Here is a 27,101-nt window from a genome sequence, read left to right on the forward strand (position 1 = left end):
TTTAAATGGTTCGGCTCGCAAAAATGGAATTAAAATAAAACAAAATAAAATAAAATAATATCCTGCGCCCAATAATTCGGTACAGGGTCGTGCCGAACCGAAAGTCGCGTACCGAACGGTTCGACACAAATACATGTACCGTTATGGCCCTAAACTGAGACTGATCATTCAAGGGTTATGTGGCCAAATCAGAGGCAGCCTTAAGCTTAATTGGAAATTGTCTCATCCCCCCTGTATCAGTATTGCCATCAAGCTGTGTTATGGTTGTGTAGAGGATTCATAAGAATTTCACTGAGCATATTATGGCATTCTTTCCTCCTTTTGTGGAGTAGAAGCCAATAATCTCCATTTAGGATGTAAATTAAAGCAGTATTCGTGATGTCTTATCAGAACTGATGTTCACAGAAGATTTAGCTTCATGTTTTGTCTCCATGCTTACTTATTAAAAACAGCAATAAATGGTGTTCAGCTAAATGGAGGTAAGTTTTTGACTGTCTTTGCGGAGTCTCTGCTGCTGTCATCTGGTTTGTGTTATTATGTCACAGATGCAGGCTGGAGGTCACAGTGTCAGACGGGTGTGTGTTGTGGTTCTGGGAAATGTGTGTGTCACTGGTTTCAGTGATTTAATTCACTTGTTTTTGTGAGCAATAATGTGACGTGCAATAATGTTCGTTGTAAAAATTTAACAGTCCCCAGAGGGTTAGGCATTCATTATGTTGGTTTATGGGTGTGTGTACATGAGCAGTTTTTACAAAGATGTTTGATTAGTTGTGTGTGATAAATCTGTACTTAATAAGTTATCTCTCCATTGCTATGCAACTTTAAAAAACACTTTCATGTCATGTCATTCACAGTGCAGTTGTTGCAGAGTTTTTAACCAAATGGAGGAAAAATTACAATCCACAAGCTAATTACAATCCAGTATTATCCTCTTGAGGGTCACAAGTGGGCTGGAGCCTATCCCAGCTGACACTGGGCGAGAGGCAGGGTACACCCTGGACAGGTTGCCGGACTATCGCAGTGCTAACACATCAACAATCATTCACACTCACATTCACACGGACAATTTAGAATCACCAATTAACCTATCCCCAACCTGCATGTCTTTGGACTGTGGGAGGAAGCCAGAGTACCCGGAGAAAACCCACGCTGACATGGGGAGAACATGCAAACTCCGCACAGAAGGGCTCCCTCCTGGGATTGAACCAGGAAACCAGGAAGGCGACAGTGCTAACCACGACACCACCGTACTGCCCTTTAGACCAAAATACGATACCTGATTTAGACTCTGAGTTGATGTAGAGAAAGTACCACTTACCTATGTACACATGGTTGTGTACATTGAACTGCGATAATAGTGACTTAATGTTGTACTGCCTTCCTTTGTTCACCTGAGTTTATAGCAAAAAATCAAAAGTGTGCTACAAATGTTCACCCTTTGTGTGTTTGTGGCCGTGTGTTTAGGTTTACTACTGCCGCTCCCTGGCCATCGCCTACTTGGACCACTGCTGCCTCCAGAGGTTTCATGAGCTGATTACTGATGAGCACACACCAGCTGGTCTCAGACCTGTACTCAGCAAGCTGTGTGCCCTGTACGGGCTGTGGAGCCTCAGCAGCCACACAGCCACACTTTACCAGGGTGTGTACTGTATTCCACATACTGCATGCATCAACAGATAATACTTTCCATGGTCTTAATACATATTTTCGTTCCTGTGCAGGTAATTACTTGAGTGGAAGTAAGCCCGCAGAGTTGATGCAGACGGCCATTCTCACTCTCTGCTCTCAGGTACACAAACATCCCATCCTTTGCATTTCTTAGTTACACAGTTTTATTCTATTTTACAGAGTTTATTGTTATTAGGTTCCTTTCTTGTCCTTCTATACTTCCCGCCTGTCTTTATAAAGCTGAATGATGACATCATGGCTACAATAGATGCTGCTCCGGTATTGATTTAAAGCTCAGTCTAATCTGCTCTGTGTGTGTCTTCTCCAGCTGAAAGATGATGCAGTAGCATTGGTGGATGTTCTTGCACCTTCTGACTTCATTCTTAACTCACCTATTGGCAAAGCTGATGGACAGGTAAAGACATACAAACACACAAAGCCTAGTCACAAGAATAAATGATACAATAATTGTCATGTCGTACCAACACAGTTAGAGAGCTTTTGACAGGTGTGGGGATACTTTTTTAAATTATTTATTAGTTCAGAGGCACTATCATATACTGCATACTGCCTTAATTATTCTTAAAAATGTATCTGTTGAGAATACACATTGTTTGGTCTAAACCTGACGTCAGCCTCATGGAGGTCATGTTTTAATGTCAAATATACCTGATTTGTAACCATTAGGACTTAATTTTAATTCACCGTCTTAGCAAACCAATTAAATACTCAAAGGAAACTGTTAAACTATTCAACACAATATCAGTGCTAATTGTATTTAAACCCAACTTATCTATGGAGTCTCAACTATACTGTAATGATGAAATGTGTTTTAAATTAATTAATAATTGGAGATCAAAATGACAGGCTTTTAAAGTGCAGGAACGTTACAGTGGTAAATGGAGTTACAGAGTAAAAATAGACAGCCTTTTTAAAATGTCAGACTGTATTGATATTCAATTATTGATTGAACATGTAAAGACAAAGTAAAGAAAAATAATCAGAAATCGATGGATAATTTAGAAATTAGGTGGCACAATTGATTGGTGACGTATATATTATTGGATGATATGAAACTCAGCTGATAATTAATTTTTAAAAATTGTACTTGTGAAAAAAAAAACCCCGCTAAAGGCAAGTTTACAATAAATCACTATCTTTTCTTCTAGTGATGGTAAAGGCTCTTTAAATGTTGTATTAGAAAATTGAACTTGTCAATCCAAAGATATGGATTTATATTCTTCTTCACATTTTTGCATGAATAGTATAGGTATTGCTAATCGTCACAGTAAACAGGTGTTTATCTTTACCATACTTGTGTACTTATTGGAAAAAATACATTAAATATTGTAAAAAAAGTTGTTCAAAATTGATCATTTATCATCAAATCAATAATTATTTTAGTTCACACCCTCGGTTCCACTGAACCTAGTGTGGACACATCCCCACTAAATAAAACTTAAATAAATATTATTGTTTCCGATAATTGAATCTCCGCAAAAAATAAATAAATTGGTAACTGCATATGAAAAAACTATTTCACAATAAATTACTGCCTCTTTTGAACTCTAGGGATGGTGAGGCTTTTTAAATGTTGTATTAAAAAAGTAATCTCCAACAGGGTAAACAAACATGTACTTATCGTTACAGGCTCTATAATGCCATATGTGTGCCTCTCTATGTATAAACAAATTAAATGTGATAAAATTTGTTTAATCAAAAAAGCAATAGTTGTTTAAAATTGACCATTGATCATTACATTTATCATTATCTTAGTGGCACACTCTGGACTCCATACTGTACATACCCTCAGTTCTACTGAACCCAGTGCACACACATCTATACACAAACAAACTAAAAACAAACAGAATTTTACTTGGGGATGCTTTTTGTTAAATAAATATTATAATTGTATTTTTTTTTTTTCATAAATTGTGCAAGTATAACTGTGTACTCTGTACACAAACCAACAGTCATCACAGTGAGTCAGTAACAAGCCATACAGTTGTTTTTCCCTCTCAGTCACTCCCCATTCCCCTATAGGCCCACTGTGGGACGTTTAGTCAGTCAGGTTAAGTCTCATTACGAGAAGAAGACCGGAGAGCTTTGGCTGCTGTCTCTCCCTCTTCCAGGAAAACACATCCAGCGTTGTGTTTGGTCATAAATTGTGTTTGACAATTGTTGACAGTGACCCTCTCTGCACTGTCTGAGAACTTCCTTTTTTTCATAAGAAGGCTCAACTAATGTTTGTTTAGCCTAAGAAATGAAGACGTCATGCAGACCCACAGAGGATTCTGTTCCTCTGTGTCAGCATCAGGCTTTGTCAGATTTATTTATGTGGCAGATTTGGTCTTAGATACTTAATCTGTAATATCAGGCAAGTTTGAGAAAGTTTATAGATTAATAATGATTTAACCACAGACTTCCATTCTGTCTCTACTGTATTACATTCTCCTTCATCCTTCTTACTTGAAAAACATTTAAAATTGTACAAGGACTCTCAGGGGGTCTTAATTATGGATAGGTCGGTTAGGAGGATTAGAGGAAGGCCTTAGACTAATGGGCAGAACTGTGTAGAAAATACATTCCCAGGCAATAGAAGGTTCAAGTTTGTTTCACATTCTGGAGAGTTTTTTATACATTAACAACTTATTAACTTTTCCATGAGAGCGGGGATTCTGTATCATCAGCAGGGTTCCCGCAGATCCTTAAAAAGTCTTGAAGGGCATTGAATTCATAAATCTAAAAATAAATCTTAAATCAGAATTTTTAAAGTCTTAAAAATGCTCAGACATAGGAGTTGGTTAAATCTTTTTTTTTTTCTGATGGTACAATATAAAATCTCAAAATAACTGTTGACATCGTTTTATACCTCAGCACCAGCAATAGCCATGGCCAGAAGCATTATGTGTTCAGGTTGTCTGTCCATCCCTCCATCCGTACATACATCCCTCCGTATGTACCTACTTCCGATCCTTGTTAACATGATATCTCAAGAATGCCTGAAGGGAATTTCTTTAGATTTGGCACAAATGTCCACTTGGACTCAATGATGAAGTGATTAGTCTTTGGTTGTCATAGGTTAAAGGACAAGGTCACTGTGACCTTGTCTGTCTCATTCTTGTGAATGTAATAGCTCGAAAATACCACGAGGGAATTTCTTAAAATTTGGCACAAATGTCCACTTGGACTCAACGATGAACTGATAAGATTTTGGTGGCCAAGACTCAAAGGTCAAGGTCACCGTGACCTTGTCTGTCTCATTCTTATGAATGTGATATCTCAAGAATACCTTGAGGGAATTTCTTAAAATCTGGCACAAATATCCACTTGAACTTAATGATGAACTGATTAGATTTTGGTGGCCAAAGGTCAAGGTCACTATGACTATGACATCTGTCTCATTGTTGTGAACATGATATCTCAAGAACACACTAACGTTTACTTGGACTGAAGAATAAACTGATTAAAAGTTTGTGGTCAAAGGTCAAGGTCAGATTGACCTCACAAAACATGTCTTTGGCCATAACTCAAGAATGATTAATAAGCTAGCTATGACAAAATGTCACAGAAATGCCCAATAGGATAAAATAATTAGGTGATGGCATTTTACATCTGAAAAGTCTAAGGTCAACTTGGCTGTGACATCATAATGCTCTGCATGAGACCCTTCTCATCAAATCTCAATGTCGTAACTCAGGAACAGAGGGGGAGACATTTGGCCAGAAACTGAATTGGTGACACTAATTTTGGGTATCCATCATCACACTGTGCCGATTGTATAGATCTTCTGTTCTACAAGAGACAAGATGTGTATGAAGCATCCATGTTTTCACAGACATGGATGTAAACTGTAAGAGAAATCTGACTGGTGCACACAACCGCGGGGTGGTAATTCTAGTTTGTTTTCAACTGTCTTTTAGCTAGCTATCACTTTACCCTGGATGACATTAGGAACTCCAAATTTGATTAAAATTTGCTAGTTAAGATTTCACGGCATGGCTGGAACATTTTTTAAACTTGGTACGATGGGAATCAAGGTGGTGGAATCCCACATGCAGAGTCAGAAACAAAAAATTGCCAAGAAAACTCACTAGCAAACGTCAGGTACATTCTCATCTGTCTGGTTTGGCTTTCTTTTTCTTTTTGTATTATCTTTGGTGTCCACTTTAGAGAGGCTTGCTAACACTGACAGCACTGCTGTCAACTTAATGTTAAATAATGATGATGATGTGAGTGAAGGGTAACCATGGTAACCGAAGGGTACATGTGCTGTATTATGACAGTAACTACCAGGAGAGGCAAAAACTTTAGGTAGTGTGTGTGCAACCAGGCACTGATCATTTTAGTTGATATTGTGATGTAGTGTTGCATATTCCAAAACAAAGCTGTGTATCACATCACCAGAAACCAATTCAGATTGCCTTGGATACAAGTCATGATGATTTATGATTAATCTTGATTATATCTGAGGTAGTAAACGTGCAAATAGTCACTTCCACACAGCACAGGAGGGAATTACACATGGTTCAGTCTAGCTCTTGACCATGGTCATGTGTCATGTCCTCCTCACCCTCTTTCCTGTAAACTTAAAACGACAACAACAACAACAACATAATAACAGTATAATGAAGCATATATGAAGCAGAAATATCAAAACAATCCAAAAAGATAAACAGCATCAGTCTGTCAAGTTAGTCAGCAGGCCATCCTGCTGTGAATCACTCTCCAGAATCTTCATTAACGCACATAAACAAACTTCATGTTTAGCTGCGGTCACACCCAAATTCATAGTGAGGTTGAGAGCCATAATTCGTAGATCTGTTTGGGTTCCTCATCTTATATCAGGAAGACATGACATTTGGAAGGCCAGTAGCATGTTTATAGTATCCTCAAGATGACAGCTTTGCCTCCTCTTGTGGTTGGTGTCGATCTAAAAGGCACTTTGATTACAGGTTTGATGTCTGGTTAGACAGGAAGTGAAGATGACAACTCAGATTATACAGGGAGGGAACTGTATCATATCAAAACATGGTATGAAGATGTCCGCCCACACCACAACCAAGTATTCACAGATTCAATCCCCTTGTCTTCAATGTGTATGTGTTCAACACATACATCATTCATCAGTCCTGTTTGAAAGCTGTATGAGGAAATGGTTCCCGTGCTCAAGCAGAATGAATTTTTTTTTTTTTGCCTCCACACCAGCGATAGCTGTGGTCAGAGGCATTATGTTTTCAGATTGTACGTCCGTACGTCTGTATGTCTGTGTATCCCATTCTTGCCAATGCGATATCCCAAGAAAGCCAGGAGGGCATATCTTTAAATTGGCTTAAATGTCCACTCACTAGATTTAGGTGGTCAGAGGTTAAAGTCACCTGACCTTGCATCCATCTCATTCTCAGCAACAAAATTACTCTTTGGGAATTTCTTCACATTTGGCACAAAACTGATTAGATTTCGGTGGTGAAAGGTCAAGGTCACTGTGACCTTGGCTGTCTCATTCTTGTGAACATGATATCTCTAGAACACCTTGAGGGAATTTCTTCACATTCAGCACAGATGTTCACTTGGACTCTGCAATGAGCTGACTAAATGTTGGCGGTCAAAGGTCAAGGTCACTGTGACCTTGCATCTATCTTGTTCCTGTGAACACAATATCTCAAGAAGGCCTTGAGGGAGTCTCCTCAAATTTGGCAAAAACATCTACTTGGACTTAAGAATGAATTGATCAGAATTTAGTGGTCAAAGGTCAAGGTCACTGAAACCTTACAAAACATGTTTTGGCCATAACTCAAGAATTCACATACTAATTATGAAAAAACTTCACACAATTGTCTAACAGGATAAAATGATGAAGTGATGACATTTTATATCCAAAAGGTCAATGGTTAGCTTCACTGTGACATCATAACGTTCTTCATCAAACATTTTTCTGGCCATTGCTCAACGTTATACGTCAGAAACAGAGGAAGAGACATTTGGTCAGATACTGCACTGGTGACACTAATCTTGGGTGTCCACCTTGAAACTGTGCTGATTGTATAGATCTTCTGTGCTGCGGGGGGGAGATGTGTGTGAAGCATCTATGTTTAGATAGGAAGTGGAATAGGTTACATGGAACAGAAGTTTGGAAATAGATCATTACGTTTTTCTCAACAGTGAGCAAATTAAAACCTCTTCTCCTTGTTTTTCTTTCACCTAGCTTTACAAGAACCTGTGGTCGACAGTGATGCAGGGCAGCCAGGTGCTGGAGCGGCCATCCTGGTGGAAAGAGTTCTGCTCAGACAAGCCTGTGGTCGGATCCCTCCATCCGAAACTCTAAAACCCACTCTCAACTACAAGCTTGTAATTCTATGTGTAATTCTAAGTGCAATTTTAAATGGAATGTTCATATGTACACTACTTTTTTCCAAAACCCACTACAGTACAACACTGCACGTGTCAGTTAAGGCACAGCTTGATAATTATTGTAAGAGTCCAAAATTTTTGAGTTTGAATGATGCTGTGCTTAAGCCAATCACAATGGAGGGGGCGTGGCCAAGACAGTCAGGTGTCCCCAGGAAATGTGAACCTACAGAAACAGCAAGCTCCACGTCCATAGAGACCACTCCACCCAAAACGCCGTCTCGTCAATGTGAAAAAAAAAAATTCCAGCGGATGTCTTAGTTATAACATGATTGAGCAAACTGGAGTAGTTTCATGTCGTATCCGCCAACGGGAGGCTTTTAACAGATGACGTCCTGATGTTAGCTTGCTAACTGTCCCTGTCAGCTGTAGCCACTGCTGCTTTCTAGACATAGGATTTCCAGATTGAAGTAGTATTGACCAATAGTGCTTTGGTAAACAGCCCGTGTGAGAGCAAAAGAGGCGGAACGCATTGGCCAGAATGCATCCCAGAATCCATCAACTATCGTCTGATGACTATTTAGCATTTTATAAAAATGTATCTGCATTTATATGCAGATAGCATTCTGGTTGTATTTTTGCATCTCAAGTTGCTAATCAGACTGTAAACAATGACCGGTGCATGTAAGAGGAAGTCTTGGCCTGGATATCTACTGGCTAAACTGGAACCCTTGAAATATTAACCATTGCCCCCAGCTGTTAAATTGTCATCAAACCGATAGCTGATTGGTTCTGACAATGGAAAGACCTCAATACAGTCCACTGATGCTGATGGACACGCTTAGGAACACACCTAGAAACTTTGGACCTGCTCACTAGCACATTGTCCAAACTCTGATACTTTAAAATATTATGACCACCACATCAGATAGGATTCTGCGCTGGATCTTCCAAAGCTGTCCAACTCAAATTAAATTGCAGGTTTTTCCTGCAACAGCATTCCATGAATCTTCTATTAAAAGCCTAGTCCCAATTAAACGCCCAGTCCCTTTTACTAGCCCTGTGTGGCTACGCATTTTGACAAATAAAGGCCTGTCTCCATTAGACGCCTGGTCTGGTTGCCAAGCAGGTCAGTTTTTAAATAGAAGTTCTTTGCATGTATAAAACGAGGTTGTTGGCTACCTCACGTGTCCATTACCCTCTAAGTTATTCATATTCCTTTAGTCTGTAAGAGTCCTCAGATCAAAAGTATCAAAAGGGGTTTTCATAAAACAATATTCACAGCTTGGATTAATTTTTAACAGGATAAAGTGGTGTTGTGTCTGTATGCTGGGTGCCGTAATCCTCAAGTGCTGTAACTCTCTCTTTCTCTGATGCACCATCGCAGCTAGATCATTTTAATGATCTTTAAGTAAGATATTATCCGAAGCCTAATTTTTTACAAGTAATATTCATACTGGTTTAAATAAACAATTTAATGGTATTTCCTGATCTTTGTTGAACAACAGTTTTTTGTGAAAGGAATTGAAGTCCTGTTCCATATAGATGTCTGTCCCAAATACAAGCCTGTTGATTTCAGCAAATAATAGCACGGGCTATTAATTGAAGTTATACGGTAGTTATCTATGTTGTGAATTATGTGTCAGTTCCTCAAAATTTTGTAGTTTCTCTATCTTCAGAAAACAAGAGAATTTCTCTGCCACTCCAATATTCCATTTTAAACTGTATTAACAAAAAGAGGTAGTGCTCTGGCACTGTCTGTCATTGGCTTACATCGAGTCTAACAGCTGGGTAGCGACTGTGACATAACACAAAAGAAGATTTTTCAATTTCTCTTGAATGAGCCACTAAACAAACAACAGTTGCAGGTGACACCATCAGCCAGCTTGAGTTGAGCTCAGACAGCAGGTTCACACCGCTGCAACTTTTCTCTGCAACATTCCAAAATGATTCCTGGTGTGTTTCTTTGGTCTAAACTGGGCTTAAGTGATGTCCATCTTATTCTTCAACACCACTGCTAACAAAACACTGTCTGGCCTTAGCTTGTAAGCTAAAGTTAGTGGCATACTTGTATTCAGAAAACTGAATTGTGTGCTCCAAGATGGCACTCTATTCAACCTGATGTATTTTGAGTTACTAACCTGGCACATGCAGCAAAAAATAATAATGTCCAGCCACAGGCGTCCTGTGGGTATTTCTGTCTGTTATTTCTGAACATGTCAAAAACATACTGACCCTTACTGAAGACTGTGTACTGTGATTGCCTCAACAAATTAGAAACCTCATAACTGAGTACACATTGAAGTGTGATTTTTATATTTCTTGTATTTCAGAGTTGATGATTGATGACTGTTAATAATTTAATCTGTTGAGGATGTACAGTTCCATATGACTCTGTAAAGAATGATCACAGTTCCTGTAGTACAGTGTTTTAATATAAACACAATGCTAATTAAATCTGTTGACTAATACAACACATTTTGTGATAGTCTCTCTTACAACAAATGTAAGATCGGTTCCATATTTTTTATTCTAGTGAATCCTGAAAAACTCCATTTAAAAAATTAAAAAAAATATATATATATATATTTTTTTAAAGGACCATGCTGGTGTTTTCAGACCAGTCAGTCCTATGGGCTTACAATTTACATAGGCAACAGCTGTTTCCCAATCACTGCAAGTGTTGTTGTAATGTAATGTCATCATGGGGGGCTAATTCGTATAATATTTGACGAAACGTGGATTTTCGTAGGATATCATATGAACCGTTATATGAGGATACGTTGTAATAATTTCAACTCACAACCCAGTCTAGCAAGCTTGCAAGCTGAGTACTGCTGTCAGCATGTACAGTCTTGTTAAAAACAAATTAGATGTTGAGTTTATTTACAGCAATAGTTACACCAGTGTTTTGTTCATCTACAAGCTGAAGTGAAGTCAAGTCAATTTTACTTATGTAGTGCTAAATCATAACCAAAGTTCTTTCAATACATTTTTCATATAGAGTGGGTCCACCACTATACTGTGTAATTTATGGAGACCCAATGATTCCCCAATGAGCAAACACTTGCGACGGTGGCAAGGAAAAGCTTCCTTTATCAAGAGGCAGAACCCCTAAACAGATCCAGGCTCTAGGTGGACAGCTGTCGGCCTCGACCAGCTCCTGTAGCAGTTTAGCTGCCCTCCCTCTAAGTAACTGACTGAGGTGACAAATACTACTGTATAAATACATGAAAATGGGCTTGTAAACATACTGTGGTTGATTTCTTCTCCTCCACCTCTCAGAAGTGTCTTTTTGTGGGACACAAAACTCACTGTGCTCGACTTACTTGTAAAGACCAGATTTAGAGAACCTTTACCATTTATAGTATCAGCCGTCTGCCCAAAAACCAAAAACCTAAATTACAGGTTCGCATGTGACAGTCAGCAAAATTAAGATGTTGCTTGGAATAAGTGAAGAGGGAAGACAGATGAAGACACGAGGGGAAGGATGATGAAGGAAGGGGGGAAAGTAGAAGGCATTCTGCCAGATGTGAACGAACTCCGAGGCAATCATTCAGGATGATTAATAGTGACAGACATATTTCAGTGACTGTAAGACACATCACTGGACCTCAGATCTGAGCCCAGATTTTTTGTTGTTAAATCATAAAGATTTTTAAAAAGTAAACGTTTTCACCAACAAGGTTTATTCAACACTAAATCCAGCTCTGTCTTTCTGCCAGCTCTCCAACAAACACGCAACACCAGAATGATGAATAGATGTTAACTCACTTTGCATTGTGAAGCAATAAATGATTTGCTGTAAGAGTTCCAGCCAACAATGTGATTCATATCATTATGAATTATTTATTTTTTAGTGTCCTGTCTGAAAATGTCTAACCACAGCCCTTATTCTCACCCCCACACACACTTTCAGTTATGACTGTCTTTCTACTTGTAGTTGTTGATTTTCTTGAGCCCCCAAAAAGCATTCTTCCCTAAGATGTATATGCTGAGGGATCACAATACATTTTTGTCAATTTGAGATATGGTGGAGACTAGGGTTTTTGTGGCTCTGATTGCAGCATAGCAGCAGGTAGAGCTCTACAGGGGAAGATCTCCACCAACACTCCACAGAAAGTCAGTCTAGCCTGGAGTGGGAGTGCCTTTTAACATATCAGATACATTTTAGTTGCCTGCACTTTGGATGGTTTGCACAGCTGTCCAAAATCTACTTGACAGTCATGGTCATAAAAAGCATTCCACAGATTTCTTTCAAACTTGGGTCAATGAAACAAAACAAAACTGAGATTTATCACCAACTAGCAACACAATGGCATGTCTATATTAACACCCTGCACTGAGTCAGTGTGGTTAGCTGGGTTCAAGATATGCACAGTTAAAAAACTCAGCAATCCATTCATGTTTTTGCTAGTCACTTGTGCAGGACCAACACCCCGTTTACACGTAGGAAAAACGCACATATTTTCATGCGGTTTGGGCTCTTGTTTACACGCAAACGGACTTTTTTTTCATGGAAAACGATCATTTGTAAAAACTCCAGCCAAAATGGAGATTTCTGAAAACGCTGTTTATGTGTTGCCGTGTAAACTGGGTGAAACGGGGTTTTAGGTTCTGAAACGTCACAGCATGCGCCAGCAAATGCTTGACGTCATGTGTTTACACTTTGTTTGGCTACTGATCATGGATGCTGTTAAGGTTGTAATCTAAAGCGACATTTAGGAGTAGCTCCACTTCACTGTCAGTCCACACAAATGAACCTCTCGCCATGTTTACTGTTTTGAAAGGAACAGGAAGTCGCACGTCTTAGTCATAAGGACAGAGGGATGTCGTATGCTGTAAAGCCCTGTGAGACAAATTGTGATTTGTGATATTGGGCTTTATAAATAAAATTGATTGATTGATTGATTGATTATTTGTTGTTGTCGATTCTGATTGGCTTGCATGGCTTCATCCTTCTCCCTACACTGCCTCCCATAGGTTTGGCATAGTTATGACAGCGCTCGACGGCGTATTTATCCGGGTTCATGTAAATGACAACATTTTTGAAAACAATGTTGTGTGCACAATGTTATTATTGAAAACGGAGGGGGGGAAATATTCGTTTCTCTAAATGTGTAATCTCTATGTGTAAACGTGACGCAAGTGTCACAGTTCTGCTCCTCTGCTCAACTCATGCAGTACTTTTCCATTTACCCACCTCTGCTCCACTCTGACTGCCAGCCACACCCATCTCATCAAGGCAACTTTGCTCACCTGCTCAACTCAGCCTGCCACCTCATCAGCCCATCTCCACTCACCTGCTTTCAATCACTGATTGGCTCAGTATAAAGACTCCTGCCCTCCTGCCAGATTGTTCTTCACCTCTCTGCATGCAAGACTCTCCAGCACTACTTCTCCGACTGATTTCCTGTTACCAACCTTGCCTGAATCCCGGTAATTGCCTCAGCCTTCTGTCCCCGACCATGAGTTCTGCTTTTGCCCTCCTGGTTTCTGTCTGCCTGTTCCTGTGGCTGCTTGGAGATTTCCTGCCTTGTCGCAACAGTGTGAGTTTCTTCCGTACAACCTGTGACTCCCTGTTTAGCAGAGACTCTTGCTGTTTTGCCACACTGGTCTTGGTGTGTGCGCTGTGTGGATTTTTACCTGCTGGATTATTCCTCTGCATTTCCCTGTGTCTGCTGCAAGCTACATTAAAGTCATTACCAACTGTCTGCCTGCCTCAGAGTGCTGCATTTGGGTTCAGTCACACCTGGTGATACCAAGGCCATTCAGTGTCCATAGACAAGTGTAACTCAATTAAAAAAAAGTGATTCCTGCACAGGCCTCTTTACCTTTTGCATTGATTTATTGAAAAAATTGTGATATTTCAGTCTCAAAGACCTTTTCTTAAGGCAACATGATGTCTTGAGAAAAACAAAACAAATAGGCAACCTGGCTAACAAACAGTAAATAATGATAATAATGATAATAATGATAATAATGATGATAATCCAGTCTATGTAGATTATTATGTACATAGCTTTTGCTTTTTCATTTTCTCTTACTCAAATCCCCTCTATATGCAGTGCATTTCACTGTATTCATAAATGCACTAGCATATTCTGACTGTGATGATCACTCTCTGATGAGCACTTCAAAGTGAACTGCATTCCCAGGACTTGAGGTAGCGCCCCAACTACAGACCAACTTCCGTTAAGTATGTTTTCCCATGTTTGAGTGACTTTTTTTCAGTACAGACCAGAACGGACTGATTATCAGTTTACTTACTTATTAGTACCCAGCTGTTCTTAAAACAGGGGCCTGAAGCTGTGCTCTCATGAAACCAAGCCAAGAGCAACTGGCAGCCAATGTGAAAGCCTGTTATCATGGTCTCATAGGCCAGTACTCATTCATTTCTCTGGCATGTTACATTTTTAGCCACTGTATCCCCACATAATGCCCGTTTGAACCTACCACAGCACGAGTCAGCATTACCATGTCTGTTTTCCCCATATTGAGGTTATCATCAATGTTTGAAACTGTGTTTCTAGACCCAAACGAATAATGTGGGCTCTAATTAAAGGACGTTTGCTCATGGAAATGGGGATGCTTTTTACTGCGAGGGAGACAACCGAAATAGATTTTTAGCTGATGCTTCAGATTATGTACGTCTGAGTTTTCTGCCACGAGCCAAGCAAGGTAGCTCAAATGTCCCTCCTGCCAGCCAGTTCATCCAGCTCATTCTGGGGTATCCTGAGGTACTCCTTGACCAAACGGGATATAATCTCTTCAGCATGTGTTGGGTCTCCTCTTAGGTGTTATTACCCATTATTACACGGCTCTATTAAATGCTGTATTGTGACTGGTCAGTCACGGCATTGCTAGTAGCAACGGTCATTACACAGTTGCTATGTAGCCCAGCGTTGCTAGGGACGCTGCCCTGCAACACTGCAGCTGTCAAACAACTTCCGAGGGAAAAAACAAACAGAAATGGCTGATTTTAACATTTTTTAACTTATTTGGAGAGTAGCTACAAGGATTTTGAGGAATGGGATGCTGCTTAAGAAAAAGAAATGGAGAAGGAAAAAAAAAATCAAGCGAAAAACGGCACAAGGAACTGACACCTGAAGAGCTTCAAGTGATAGAGGAGGAGAAAGATGAGATAAATACAAAAAAGACAACAAAATGGGCTACTGTACTGTACTGTACTAGGCTACTACTACTATACTGACGGATTTTCTCTGCCAAAAACAAAAGAACACGGATTTGAATACACACTCGGCAGTCATGCTTAATGACATTTTACGCGAGTTTTATGCCTCGGTTCAGTCCACTAAGCCTGGGTGAGTACAAAACTTTCACCAAAAGTTGTTGAATCCGGTCGGTTTTAATGCACTTTGCGGAGGCAGACAACATTATTTATTTAACTGATAATTAGCCGTGTAATAAGCGGGATAATGTATAATGAGCCGGTGAATACTGGGAAAATAACTCCCGACAGGGCGCGTCGGGGTTTTATTCCCCTGATGGGAGTTATTTTCCCAGTATTCACCGGCTTATTATACATTATCCCTTACGTATACCTCCATATGGAAGCTTCTAGGAGGCATTCTGATTAGAACAGCCTTTACTGGTTCCCAGCATGAAGGAGCTGCAGTTCTACCCTAAGCTCCATTTGAATGTCCTAACTCCTTACCCTGTCCCTAAGGTTGAGCTAAGACACCCTGCAAAGGACACTCATTCAGCTGCTTGTATTCTCAATCCATTCTTTTGGTCTTCCCTTCATCCCTACCACTTCCTACTGCTCTTTCTGGGAGATCCAAGGATGACTTCTGGCTATGTGGAAGCTAGAAACCTTGAATACCTCCATAGGGAGGTGTCCAGAAGGCAACCTGATCATCCTGTGTGAATTCCTAACCCTGTCCCTGAAGGTAATCGGGCACAATGGAAACTCATTTTAGTCACTTGTACCAATGGACTTATTCTTTGGGTCACTACCAGAGTTGGGTATAACGCGTTACAAAGTAACGCGTTAGAGTACTTTGATTACTTTTTGCAGTAACGAGTAACCTAACGCGTTAGTTTGCTGTTTGAATAATCAAATACTTAAGTATATTTTCAAACAAGACATCAGTTACTTCCGTTACTTTTAGAACGCTGGTCCTTCAGCTCCGAAATAGCAACGGCTGTCGTTTGGTTCTAATATCGGAGATAACGTTAAACCTATCAGTCTGAAAGAAGCCACGGTGGAGTCTCAATAGTTGGAGTAGGACTCGCCGACAGACATATTTCAGACTCAGGACTTGCATTATGCCTGGTACACGCTACACGCTGGTACTCACCAATTATCCCCGGTTGTCTTTCATGGCGTGTGTGATGTCATCGGGTTATTCTTGTCCTATTTTTATTACTTTCACTATTATTTGAGTCACTGCCAGAACTGTCTCTATTCATGTGCCAGCCGACATGTTGTTGTAGTCACCTAAAAGCGTCAGCAAACGGCAGGAGCTACATTTGAAGCGCCATAAGTAAACTATCAAGTTACTGTTTCTTCCACAGGAAGTTCTGACAAATGTTTCAGAATAAAAGCCTATTTAGAAAATGGAGGGATTCTCTAGCTGAGGTTATAAGGGGCTTTTAATTTGAAACAAGTGTTGAGTATGTAGTTGTAGTTTGTTTCAAATGAAGCTGGGAGCCTCTGCAGTTATGGTGAGTAAAAGCCCCGCCGCTATTTGTTAATGTTTATTACTTTATGTCCGACCGTGAGGATGTACCATTGTTTGCTAGCTTGATGCTAATGACAGTTACGTTAACTCAGTGGGTTGACAAAGTGCCTCTGCTGTTTCACACCATCATTTCCCCCTTTTACTCTGTGTGGTAACATCCCTAGAGGAAATATTAAAAACGCTGGGGTGTTGTTGTCATACAGTTGTCTACGGCAGCAGATCGTTCTGTGTTTCTACTGGTCAAAGTGACGGCTGTGATGGGAGAATTGGATCTCAGTGAAGGGCAAGTGGTCCATAACTTTAATTTTGGAGACAAAAAAATGTAGGCTTAGCGCCCTGTGGTCCATTGCCCAATAGGAAATGTAGAATACCCAAAAGTACTTTAAAAGTGCTTGAGTTACTTTTCTCAGGGAGTAATGTTGGAAGTACTTTTAAAGTAATTGAGTTACTTTACTCAGGGAGTAACGCAGTAAAGTAACTGGATACTTTTTTTTTAAAAAAAAGTAACGTACTTTGATTACTTTTAAAGTAACCCTTACCCAACACTGGTCACTACCAAGAGCTCAGGACCAGAGGTAAGGGTTTGTCAACTTGACATGCCTTCAGACTTGATTTCTTCTCTACCACAACAGTCTGGTATAAGAACTGCACCACCATAATTGAACTACTTCTCCTGGGGCAGTAACTTACTCCTAACCAGTAAGAGGCAGTCGACGTTCTTCTGGCTTCTTGCTGGCCTCTAACTTTTGAGGTGCCAAGCCTCACACAAACCAGCAAGTGTCCATTTGGTGTCACCAATTTGGCCACTTGCCACTCCTCAGGTGTGTCTGGGGATACTAGCCTTGAAATGCGCACAGAATTGGTGACAAGGAAAAACCTTAGTGAACTCCAACACCCACATAGACCATGCTTTTTGCTGTGGTTACACAAGCACTGGATGGCAGCAGCTGAGACAACCCATATAAGTGCAGGACCCTGTGATGCATGATCACACAGCTATAGGAATGAATGAGCAATTCCCATGACCAGAGATCCCTTCGCATCTCATTCACCCTTGGAGCTTTTCAACAACTTCAGTGACCTCTGCCATAGTTGAGATCACTGTGACTCTTGAAAGCCATTTTATTTATTTTGGCTTAGTTGTAAGTGTCTTAACTCCTTGCTAGGATATGAAATATCTTAACATGTTGACTGCCAACACACACAAACATTCACAACTGCCTTGTCTTGCGCTGGAAAACTCACTTAGTGTGTGGTTTGTGCCTCTGTGTACATTTGGAAGGTTAGCTAAGGGATATATAAAAACTAAAAATATCCAGAATATGACACAAACTGTATTTAGTTAGTGAAAGCAGTGATCTTTACTTTAACATGGGGAAAAGACAGTCGGTGGTGGCTGTGGGTCCACTTTTACTGCCTTAACATGTTACTGCTTTGTTTGACATTAATGCTGTTCTGCATTCTGGCTTTGTGCCAGTTTTCTTCAACACAAGTCTGTCCAGGATATAGGTCAGTGTTACTCGACTGCTAACAAATCATACTTGGAAATTCTTCTGCAGGACACACTTCAGGAAATGACAGAAGAGTTCTGCACACATACTGCAGTGTGCTACTTGGTTTATTTAGATGTGATGTTTTGTATTTTATGCTTTTGTGCTTTCCCTTTGCCTTAGATCATGCCTTGCTTTGGATCATTTTCACTTTGCATATATAATTTAAAAGCCCATGTAACCATTAAAGATGTAGCCACAGTCTGATCACTCCTGTAATCTTAGCACTCATTAATTATGTTACTCAACAATATGAGCAGCAAAGTAAATATGCTGATATTTATTTCAAAATCAGGTTGTGTTTTTAATGTGCTAACTGGCTGACTAGTGTCTTGAATCCATCCTGTCAGTCTTCTGGTTTCATGGACTACCGCTGGCTGGTGGTATGGCTCAACCATTGTTGGGGGTTCCAAAGGTAATGCGTTACTGTAAGGCATTAGATAAGTAACACACTACAGTAATATATTACCTTTTAGCAGTATCAAAGTAATATAATGCGTTACTAACAGGATTTCGGATAATATTATTACATTTACAATGTCACATAACATGTTACTACCCCAAATAAACTGTTTGTTGTTTTCATTTTTTCATTCATCCACACTGCTCAGTTCAATCTGAATCTTTTTTGTTCTGTGTGCGCGTCTTCCTTTGCTACCTTGTCACAATAAAGAGTAAACCTGAAAGATAGTTACATAATTTTGTGCTAGATTTTTATTTCTGTTTATGTCCCCTACAATAGTATACAGATGTTTAACTACAGGTCATTCGTAATTACGTAAGGTGTATACATGGACACCACCTGAGAGCTGCTAAGAGTTCTGTGTTTTTAAACTCTTGCAAGTAACCACAATGCTGGCCACGGTCCTGTGCGAGACAACCCACTGTGTTAAAAATAAACTCATGACCTGCCAGGAGCTGGGGAGGAAAGAGTGATTATGTCTGAAAACCATCACCGTCTGTCTGCAGTGACTTTATCACTGAACCCCAAAAAGAGTTTCCTTTGTGTTTTTCCTCTACATTCCAGCATGGGAGACTTGTTTCCATTCAGGAATGTTTATGGCTGGCCATGAGGAGAGCTCAGCCTTGTTTCCACACAGTCAGGTATTGTACTACTGCGCTGAATAGCTCCTAAATGTTTCCCACAAAAAACGTCCCATGAGTCACTGCCTGTGACCTAGATTTAAAGGTGAGGAAATGTGTACAGAATGAGGAATAATTTGGATTTCCACACCATCAAGACATTACAGAGGCAATAAAACAAAGTCTGTTTGTGAAAATTTTATTTGGTGGAAAAAGCTACTGGCCGATGGAGAGGAGTGCCTTGTTTGCAACTTACATGTAAACATTTGGTTTTGAGGATGTGATAAAAGCATGTGTCTACTCTTACAAAAAGACAAACAGTTATGAACCAGAGCAGCAGCAGTGGTGAGACTACGTAAAAACATCTACTCACATTTTGTGCTCTTCATTCCAACAGAGTACATCATTTCAACTTAATCAGCACACATGTGGTTCACATTTGGTTATGGAAGGACAACATACAGCAATAAAAAAATCATACCAACCATGAACCAAAGAACATGACAATGTTTAACATCTGCTTACACAGTGTCTCAATCTTACACTGGGAGCTCATTGTGATGCTTAAACAATAAATTTGGCAAATGCCCTTATACTTATAGCATATTTTACAATCAGCCCATTAAGGATTCAACCTCCTAAATATTTACCTCTTTATGTTTATTGTAGAGGCTCTGCAGCTGTGGTACAGTCTTGCATGTGGCGAGGTCATGGAGGTCTATTGGAAAATGACCCATCCACAAATGTTGGTTACAGGAAAGCTCTGACATAAAGGGAAATGCTTTGGTTGGCCATGAAACTCACAATCAGATAAAAGTTCGATTTCATCTCTGTGTCCAGTACAGAGATAAGTCTGGGATTTGTCTTTGATTGAGCACAAAAACTCATAGCCAGCCAGCAGCCTTATAAAGCCAAGCAATGAATGTTAAAGCTGTACTAATTATTTGTTTATGGTAAAATAGATCAAAAGTAATTTTTTTAATGGTAAAACTGATCAAATGTGTAATGTGAAAAGGGTCAGTCATAGTGACTGATCCACATAGAATTATTACAAACTGCTCGATGGAGCATTTTAGCATCTTTAATGTTATTTATTTAACGGTGGCCTGTGTTTCAGCCAAAAAAATGCTCTTGAACACACCGTAAAGACTACAGCTGACTGCTAACTGGCATGTATGTTCTGTGCCTTTGTGAGAGGAAATTTTCCATACCAGCAGGTGGCGGTATGGAAACTGGAAGACCGACAGAATGGATATATGAGTTAGCCAGTGAGCACGACATTACCCGATGTTGAAAGAACAAATTATATTTACCATGTGTTAGCGAACAATAATAAACAATTATGTACCATTACTGCTAAAGTAACAATGAGCTCCACTGGGTCTGGCGGTGATTCAACATGCTGTACTGGCTAAAAAATAGCTGTTAAGGGCCGACTAGTGGCAACAGTGCAGGGCACACTGCAAAACTAGCGCGATAGATGCTCACCAATGGCCCAACATTGAACGACGGCCGACCATTGGCTTAGTGTGTCAGGGCCCTTAGAGTCTAACAACTGAACACAGTAGAGCATATTTTTCTCAGAATTTGGTGGAGACCAAACCTGAGTGAAAGTTAACCAAAAGAATGGCCCCAAGCAAATGCTAATGTTGCTCCATGTCTGATGGATGTGTAAATAGGCCATTGTTTGCTAACACATTTACCATAAAGTGATAACTCTATGTCAGTTTTGTTTACGGCTTGTTCTGCTGTACCAAGGTGCCAAAAAAAAAAATCAGTTAATGCTAATTTAAACAGATACTAGGGTTAGCTTGCAAATAAAATGCCATTATTGTCAATTACCAGAAATTCAAGCAGAGCACAGATATGGAGCGGTATAATGCTTGCATTAGATTACACAGTCAGCTCTTCTCACTCATTCTGGTAAAAGGGATCTCCAATATGGCTGCTGGTGAGCTTGCTAAGGAAGCTCACTATTTCATGCTCCATGTGCACTCAGAGCAAGATGTGCTGTGGAATAATGCCTTATAATGCCTCAGCCTCAAGTATCTTATAATCTTGTTCACCATGTTTGGGAGTCAGTGGATGTCAAGAAATCAGCTATCGTAAGACAATACGACATAACACAGTAGATGTAAGACCCAAACAAAAATATCAAGTGTTTTATATAACATCCCAACATGCACCCAGGTCACGGTTTGCAACAAAGGCTTCAGTGTGTTTCAAACAAACTAGTTTGTACAATGGTCACAAGTTGTTATATTCATTTTACCTAAATTACCAACCAAGCTTCCTTTTTGTCCTCAAACACAGGGCTGAGACATGATGAATCATACAAATGAGTATAATGGTGCACAAACTTCCAGATAACTAATCCCCAAACACATCTGTGTGTTGTCCACAGTTGTTCACATGAAAAATGTTCATGTAATGACTGAATAAAGACGTCCTAAGGGAAAAGTTAAAATCCTGCCCGTCCCTGTATGAATTCTTCATGCTTGTTCATAACCATGTTTCACACTAGCAACTCGTAGGCCTGGGCTAAGTCTATTTTCAGGGTATAACCCAGTAAAATCGGGGCAAATCCTGCTCTGGAGCAGGGTCAGCAAGCCCTATAGGCTAAAGTCCGGGTTAGCCCACTTGGAATGTGTCAGGATTGTGCCAGTGTTAATGCTCTCTTAGCCCCAGGCTAGCAGCTCCTTTAGCCTGGGCCTAAGAGTAGTGTAAAAAGCCTGTTCTTTGTATTCATGAATTTTGCTGAACTTTGGCATGATTGGGCCCATAATAATGTATTCTTGTTACTTTATGTTTGACTGTTACATTGCCAGTAACGCGTATCTGTCATACATGTCCAGGCTTTCAGATTTAAGACCTAGATTTCAGAGGTGATACAACTTTAGGGCTCAGATTGGATGGATTCCTTGGGGATACACCCTTACTCATCCAAGCTTAGCTACTTAGTTTTGGGTTATAGGAACTTTTTTCAAGCTCAAGATACAATACAAGTCATCATCATTTTCACTAAAGGTTTTCAGCAATTTTGGAATGAAGCTGCCTGGCCTACAGCCATTATCTTCAGATTCAACCATTTTCATACGTAAAGGTTTCATTGCAGGTTTTACAGATTCAAACTGTTCAGTAAAATCCTGCTGCATCAAGAATGATTCCTCTGTTCATACAACTGACATACAGTACAAATAATTAAAATGATCAACATAGCACTCACTAGTCGAGGTCAAGAGGGACTGTCCATCCAGTCTGCAGTGGGCGACACCGACAGCTGATTGAAGGCCAATATTGATAAAACTATAACCCTATTCTAATGAAAAATTGTGCAACGTGTAGTCCATTGTTCAAGAGTAAGGTAGGTATGCTGACACTTTGGTATACTGAATCATCTATAGTCTTCAAGTACACCCAAATCATAAGTGATAAAAGCAGAGTTGATAAAGGTGACTGAATTGATAAAATTGCATTACATTTTTATTTGATAATGACTTGAATGAGTTGATGAACAAAGATTTAATCACATCAACCTCTTCATCAGTCAACACAGTTCAGTTGATCATTTCATATTTTAGTTGGCATCTCACTAATAATCACAAGCCATACCCAACAACTCTCATCATCAATCCAGTTATCGATCCATCAAGTAAAGTATCCCAAACATCATTATCCCTTGGCCCTGGCCCAAGATGTTTCCGGGCCTGATGGGATATGTAATTCCTCCAGTATTCTTGGTCTGCCCCCATGTCTTCTCCCAGTTTGACATAGCTAGAACACCTCAAAAGGGAGGCATCCTGGAGACGGCCTAATCAGATGCTTGAACCACTGCAAGTAACTCCTCTCAACACAGAGAAGCAGAAATTCTACTCTGAGTATTCTGGTTGTTTGAGCTCCTCCTGACTGTGTGCAGACACCTTGCAAAGGAACCAATTTTGGATGCTATCAAAGATTCTTTCAGTCAACAGTAACGTTCAGGCTCAGCTTCCTCGTTACCAGGAATCCTTTCGCATTGGCAATTTGGGAAGCTTGCTACCTCACTTTGATTTGGATTTGGGAGACCAGGGGTCCTGTTTTTCAAGTGATGATCCCACCAAGACATAAGGGTCAAATGTGAGGGGTTAAGACCAGTTCTAAGGAGAAACAATGCAAATTCTGTCCCAGTCATGGATAAGGGGACCAGCTCTGTACCCTTTTCATGGATACTGTAGGGGTCATGGGGGTTTTATGGACTTATGCTTGTGACCATGTTCCCCAATCTGATAAATGCCTCAGAGCATTGTTACTTTAAAAAAGAGAAATGTATCAGTTCAACTGCACATTGATCAACTTTGCTTTTACCTTGTGTTTTTTGTGGTGTGCATCATAAAGTGCTTTCTAACAGCCGTTATTGACTCATATTAAGATATTTTTGAGACACTTGTATGGTAAATGTGTTTGGCTCTAATGTGAAAATCAAAGTGAAACACAAAATTCATTAAAAGGGTTTGGGTCTATGCAATTCCATGTATGTACATGTGTGCACCTGTTCCAACGTTGACCTGGTCTGAACAGGTGTAAATCCTCGAAACCAAAACTACATTGCAACATGTTGTCCATGGGTTCATTTTACTTTGGCACAGTTAACAGCTGGGTACCAAAGTATCAGAAGATGTGTGCGCTTGACAAAAGTTCCACTGCACTGGTACAGAGCTTCAACCATCCAACGTTTTCTCTCACAAAAATAGGGCCTTAGATGTTGGTCTAACTCTACATGAGAGCGGTCCTTCTGATGTCTACTGCATGATAATATCAGGTTCGATGTTGAAGAGCAGGTCATCATTGTCTCTCCTGACCTCCAGCAGTAGGGCTGTGTCCTCCTGCAGTGCCCCCTGCAGGTCAGCGGTGGCCATCAGAGGTTTGCCATTCAGTTTCACAATAATGTCACCATCTTTTATACCGCCTCTGGAGACAAAGAGAGGGGTGCATAGAGACTGTTATAGGTAAAGGATTAATTTTACTTCAGAAAAAGTGACAAATTGTATATTGCTTTTTTTGAGGAATGACTGAATAAAGTAAACCTACTTCTGTGCAGGTGAGTGAGGAACAACCTCATGGACATAAATCCCACTGGTAACATTAGGGAAGTCTGGGTTCTGCTGTTTTAGCTCTTCAATTAACCTGGAACAAACAAAAAGGCAGTGTCTCAAAGAAAGTCCGTTATCTAACCAAGTTCCCCAGTATTGTGAGTTTTAACTATTTTAGTAAGCAATAGTTTTCTCCTGGCCTGTTATAGTATTTGGGGGCTCCAATGGCATCTACTGAAGCCCTGTTTCCACCAAGCAATACAGTACAGTTACTTTGCAGGGATGTAAACAGGCGTGTAAACCCTACGCGTAGTGCTCTATGATCTCTGATCCAGCAGTACATCATCCAAATAAAAACAAGTGATTCACGCTTGCGCGCGCACTATACAGTTGTTTTGCGCGCAGCATTGTCATCTGCCCATTTCGTTTGTGTTAGTGGAATTATCAACCAGACTCTTCCATGTCCAGGCTAAATAAATGACTGTGTCATCGGCATAAAAAGGTGTTTTTCCATCAGGCATATTAAGAAGCGAAGGGATATTATTTAGGATGTTTCCAATCAGTATTACATGAATAGAGGAGGACCCAAAATAGATTCTTGTGGGACACCTTTGCTGCTTTTAAGAGGTTTGGATTTAAATGTTGCTGCTGTAACCTGCTCTGACAACTGTGGTTGTAGTACATAACTAGCTCTGAAAAAGTGCAGTAGTTTAGTATTTGGACCATACTGAAGATAGATTGTTGTTAAATTAAAAGCATATCTGCCATATTTCCCATCAATATAATAATTATCACCAGGTCAGACTTACGCTGGTGTGATGGTGAGCATCCTTATTCCAATGAAACGCTTCTTTATTGACCTCACATCTGAAAGAGACTTCAGTTAGTCTTTGTTACTCAGCAATACTCAAAGATGTTTAATTATAGCTTGGTGATATCATTGTCAGACTCACCCTTATTGTGCTTGTCGAGTGAATCATTGAGAAAGCGAATTATCCTGTCGGAGGGAATGGCAAATGAGATTCCTGCTGCAACCTTCAGGGTGTTGATGCCAATCACCTCCCCATCCTAAAATAAAGAGATAATTATATTCTAAGTTTATCAACCAGACCCAAGCAGAGAAAGGTATTATACAGCAGTCAGTAAAGAGGTGGGAAACCAAATGCTTACCAAATTGACAAGAGGTCCTCCTGAATTCCCGTACTGTAAAAGAAAACATAGAGAAACAGTATTGTGGTGTACAAACTACACACACACCTTACATTACAACATTTTAACACCTAAAAAATAGAAACAGAGCTATACTCAAGACTGTGTAGGAAAAAAAAACTACTGCACTGGTTAACAATACTTTTGACTCAGAGCACACTTTTTCTGTCTTGCTATATTCTCACATTGATTATAGCATCTGTCTGGATGTAGTCCATGTCAGAGTCCCTGAGGCCTAGCTCCTTGCCATCTCTCTGGGCTGTGCTGACGATGCCTGTGGTGACAGTGTTTTGGAGAGCGAAGGGGCTGCCAATTGCAACCACAAACTCCCCAGGTCTTAGGTCTGCACTGTGGCCCAGAAACAATACAGGCAGTTTCATCTGGAAGGAGACAAGAAACAGACAAAGGGTAAGATAACACTGTTGTAGGATGTATGATATTTGGGTAACCTTTTACAGACATGGGAGCACAATCATTCACACTCACAACTACAAACAATTTAAAGCATCCAATTCACCTAACATGCTTTGGACTGTGGAAGGAAACTGGTGCATCTTGAGGAAGCCCACACTCACATGAGGAGAACAAGCAGACACCACAGAGGAAAGTCTGGGGGTTTTGAACCTGTAACCTTCTTGCCATATGCTATCTATATACAGAGGTACTTTAGCATAATAAACATATGTAAGATGAGACTAAGGAAAGACGAGCATTAAAAGTCCAACTAAGAGCTTTCTTTCTGACATGTATACAGCACATTTGAAATATGAGTCTCAATTGTTTTTTTGTTTTTTTACCACAGTTTGCAACACATGACCTCTTGTCTGTTTAGAGCAATACATAACAGTTCAGTTCATCAGCATAAAAATGTGTTTTTCCATCAGACAAATTAGGGAGTGAAGGGATATTATTTAGGACATTTCTAATCAGTACTATGTGAATAGGAGAGGAACCAAAACAGATCCTTGTGGGACACCTTTGCTACTTTCAAGAGGTTTGGATTTTAATGTTACAGCTGTATCTTGCTCAGAGCTGGACAATGTGGTTGTAGTACATAACATGCTCTGAAAAAGGGCAGTAGTACTGAACAGAAGTACATTAGCATATGTTCAGCAAAGAAGCAACATTGCACAAGCAGCCCCAGTCATTCCACTTTTCTTTACTTTGATGTGATAAACAACATTTTAGAGCATGTTAATCTGAGTTTGTGTGGCTGCATGTAAATGGAAAACTTAGTGGAATATTCATTTTCATTAGCCATGTAAACAGCTTAGTATGAGTATTGTCTTTTTTTTTTATAAGGGCAAAAAAAAGAACATTTTTTGCATGTAAACATTGTCATTGTTAGTCTATCTGGATATAACAGGATGATGATGATGTCACTGTTTTATGCAAATGATGAAATGATTGAACTGACTATTAACTAAGACACTTTAATCTACATAGACAAAGAATCAACAGCATTC

The 27,101-nt window shown here is 39.9% G+C and overlaps 2 protein-coding genes across 2 annotated transcripts in view; one reads left to right on the forward strand and one right to left on the reverse strand.

Annotated features, from left to right (window-relative positions):
* Positions 1 to 10,490, forward strand: part of acox3 (acyl-CoA oxidase 3, pristanoyl) — a 32,740-nt gene extending 22,250 nt beyond the window's left edge. The window contains exons 16-19 of the mRNA XM_050067356.1: positions 1,465 to 1,639; positions 1,722 to 1,789; positions 1,997 to 2,083; positions 7,874 to 10,490. Coding sequence (XP_049923313.1) covers positions 1,465 to 1,639; positions 1,722 to 1,789; positions 1,997 to 2,083; positions 7,874 to 7,993 — 450 coding nt within the window. The 3' untranslated portion in view covers positions 7,994 to 10,490. The remainder of the gene's footprint in view (positions 1 to 1,464; positions 1,640 to 1,721; positions 1,790 to 1,996; positions 2,084 to 7,873) is intronic.
* Positions 10,491 to 19,540: 9,050 nt separating this feature from the next.
* The window catches only part of htra3b (HtrA serine peptidase 3b), a 31,208-nt gene continuing 23,647 nt past the window's right edge, over positions 19,541 to 27,101 (reverse strand). Inside the window, exons 5-10 of the mRNA XM_050067357.1 lie at positions 25,821 to 26,015; positions 25,597 to 25,629; positions 25,380 to 25,494; positions 25,236 to 25,293; positions 24,425 to 24,520; positions 19,541 to 24,304 (exon numbers count right to left, since the gene is read on the reverse strand). Of these exons, the coding sequence (XP_049923314.1) occupies positions 24,136 to 24,304; positions 24,425 to 24,520; positions 25,236 to 25,293; positions 25,380 to 25,494; positions 25,597 to 25,629; positions 25,821 to 26,015 (666 nt within the window). The 3' untranslated portion in view covers positions 19,541 to 24,135. The remainder of the gene's footprint in view (positions 24,305 to 24,424; positions 24,521 to 25,235; positions 25,294 to 25,379; positions 25,495 to 25,596; positions 25,630 to 25,820; positions 26,016 to 27,101) is intronic.

The sequence above is a fragment of the Epinephelus moara genome, chromosome 17 (assembly GCF_006386435.1).
Source record: "Epinephelus moara isolate mb chromosome 17, YSFRI_EMoa_1.0, whole genome shotgun sequence".
Classification (NCBI taxonomy): Eukaryota; Metazoa; Chordata; class Actinopteri; order Perciformes; family Serranidae; genus Epinephelus; species Epinephelus moara.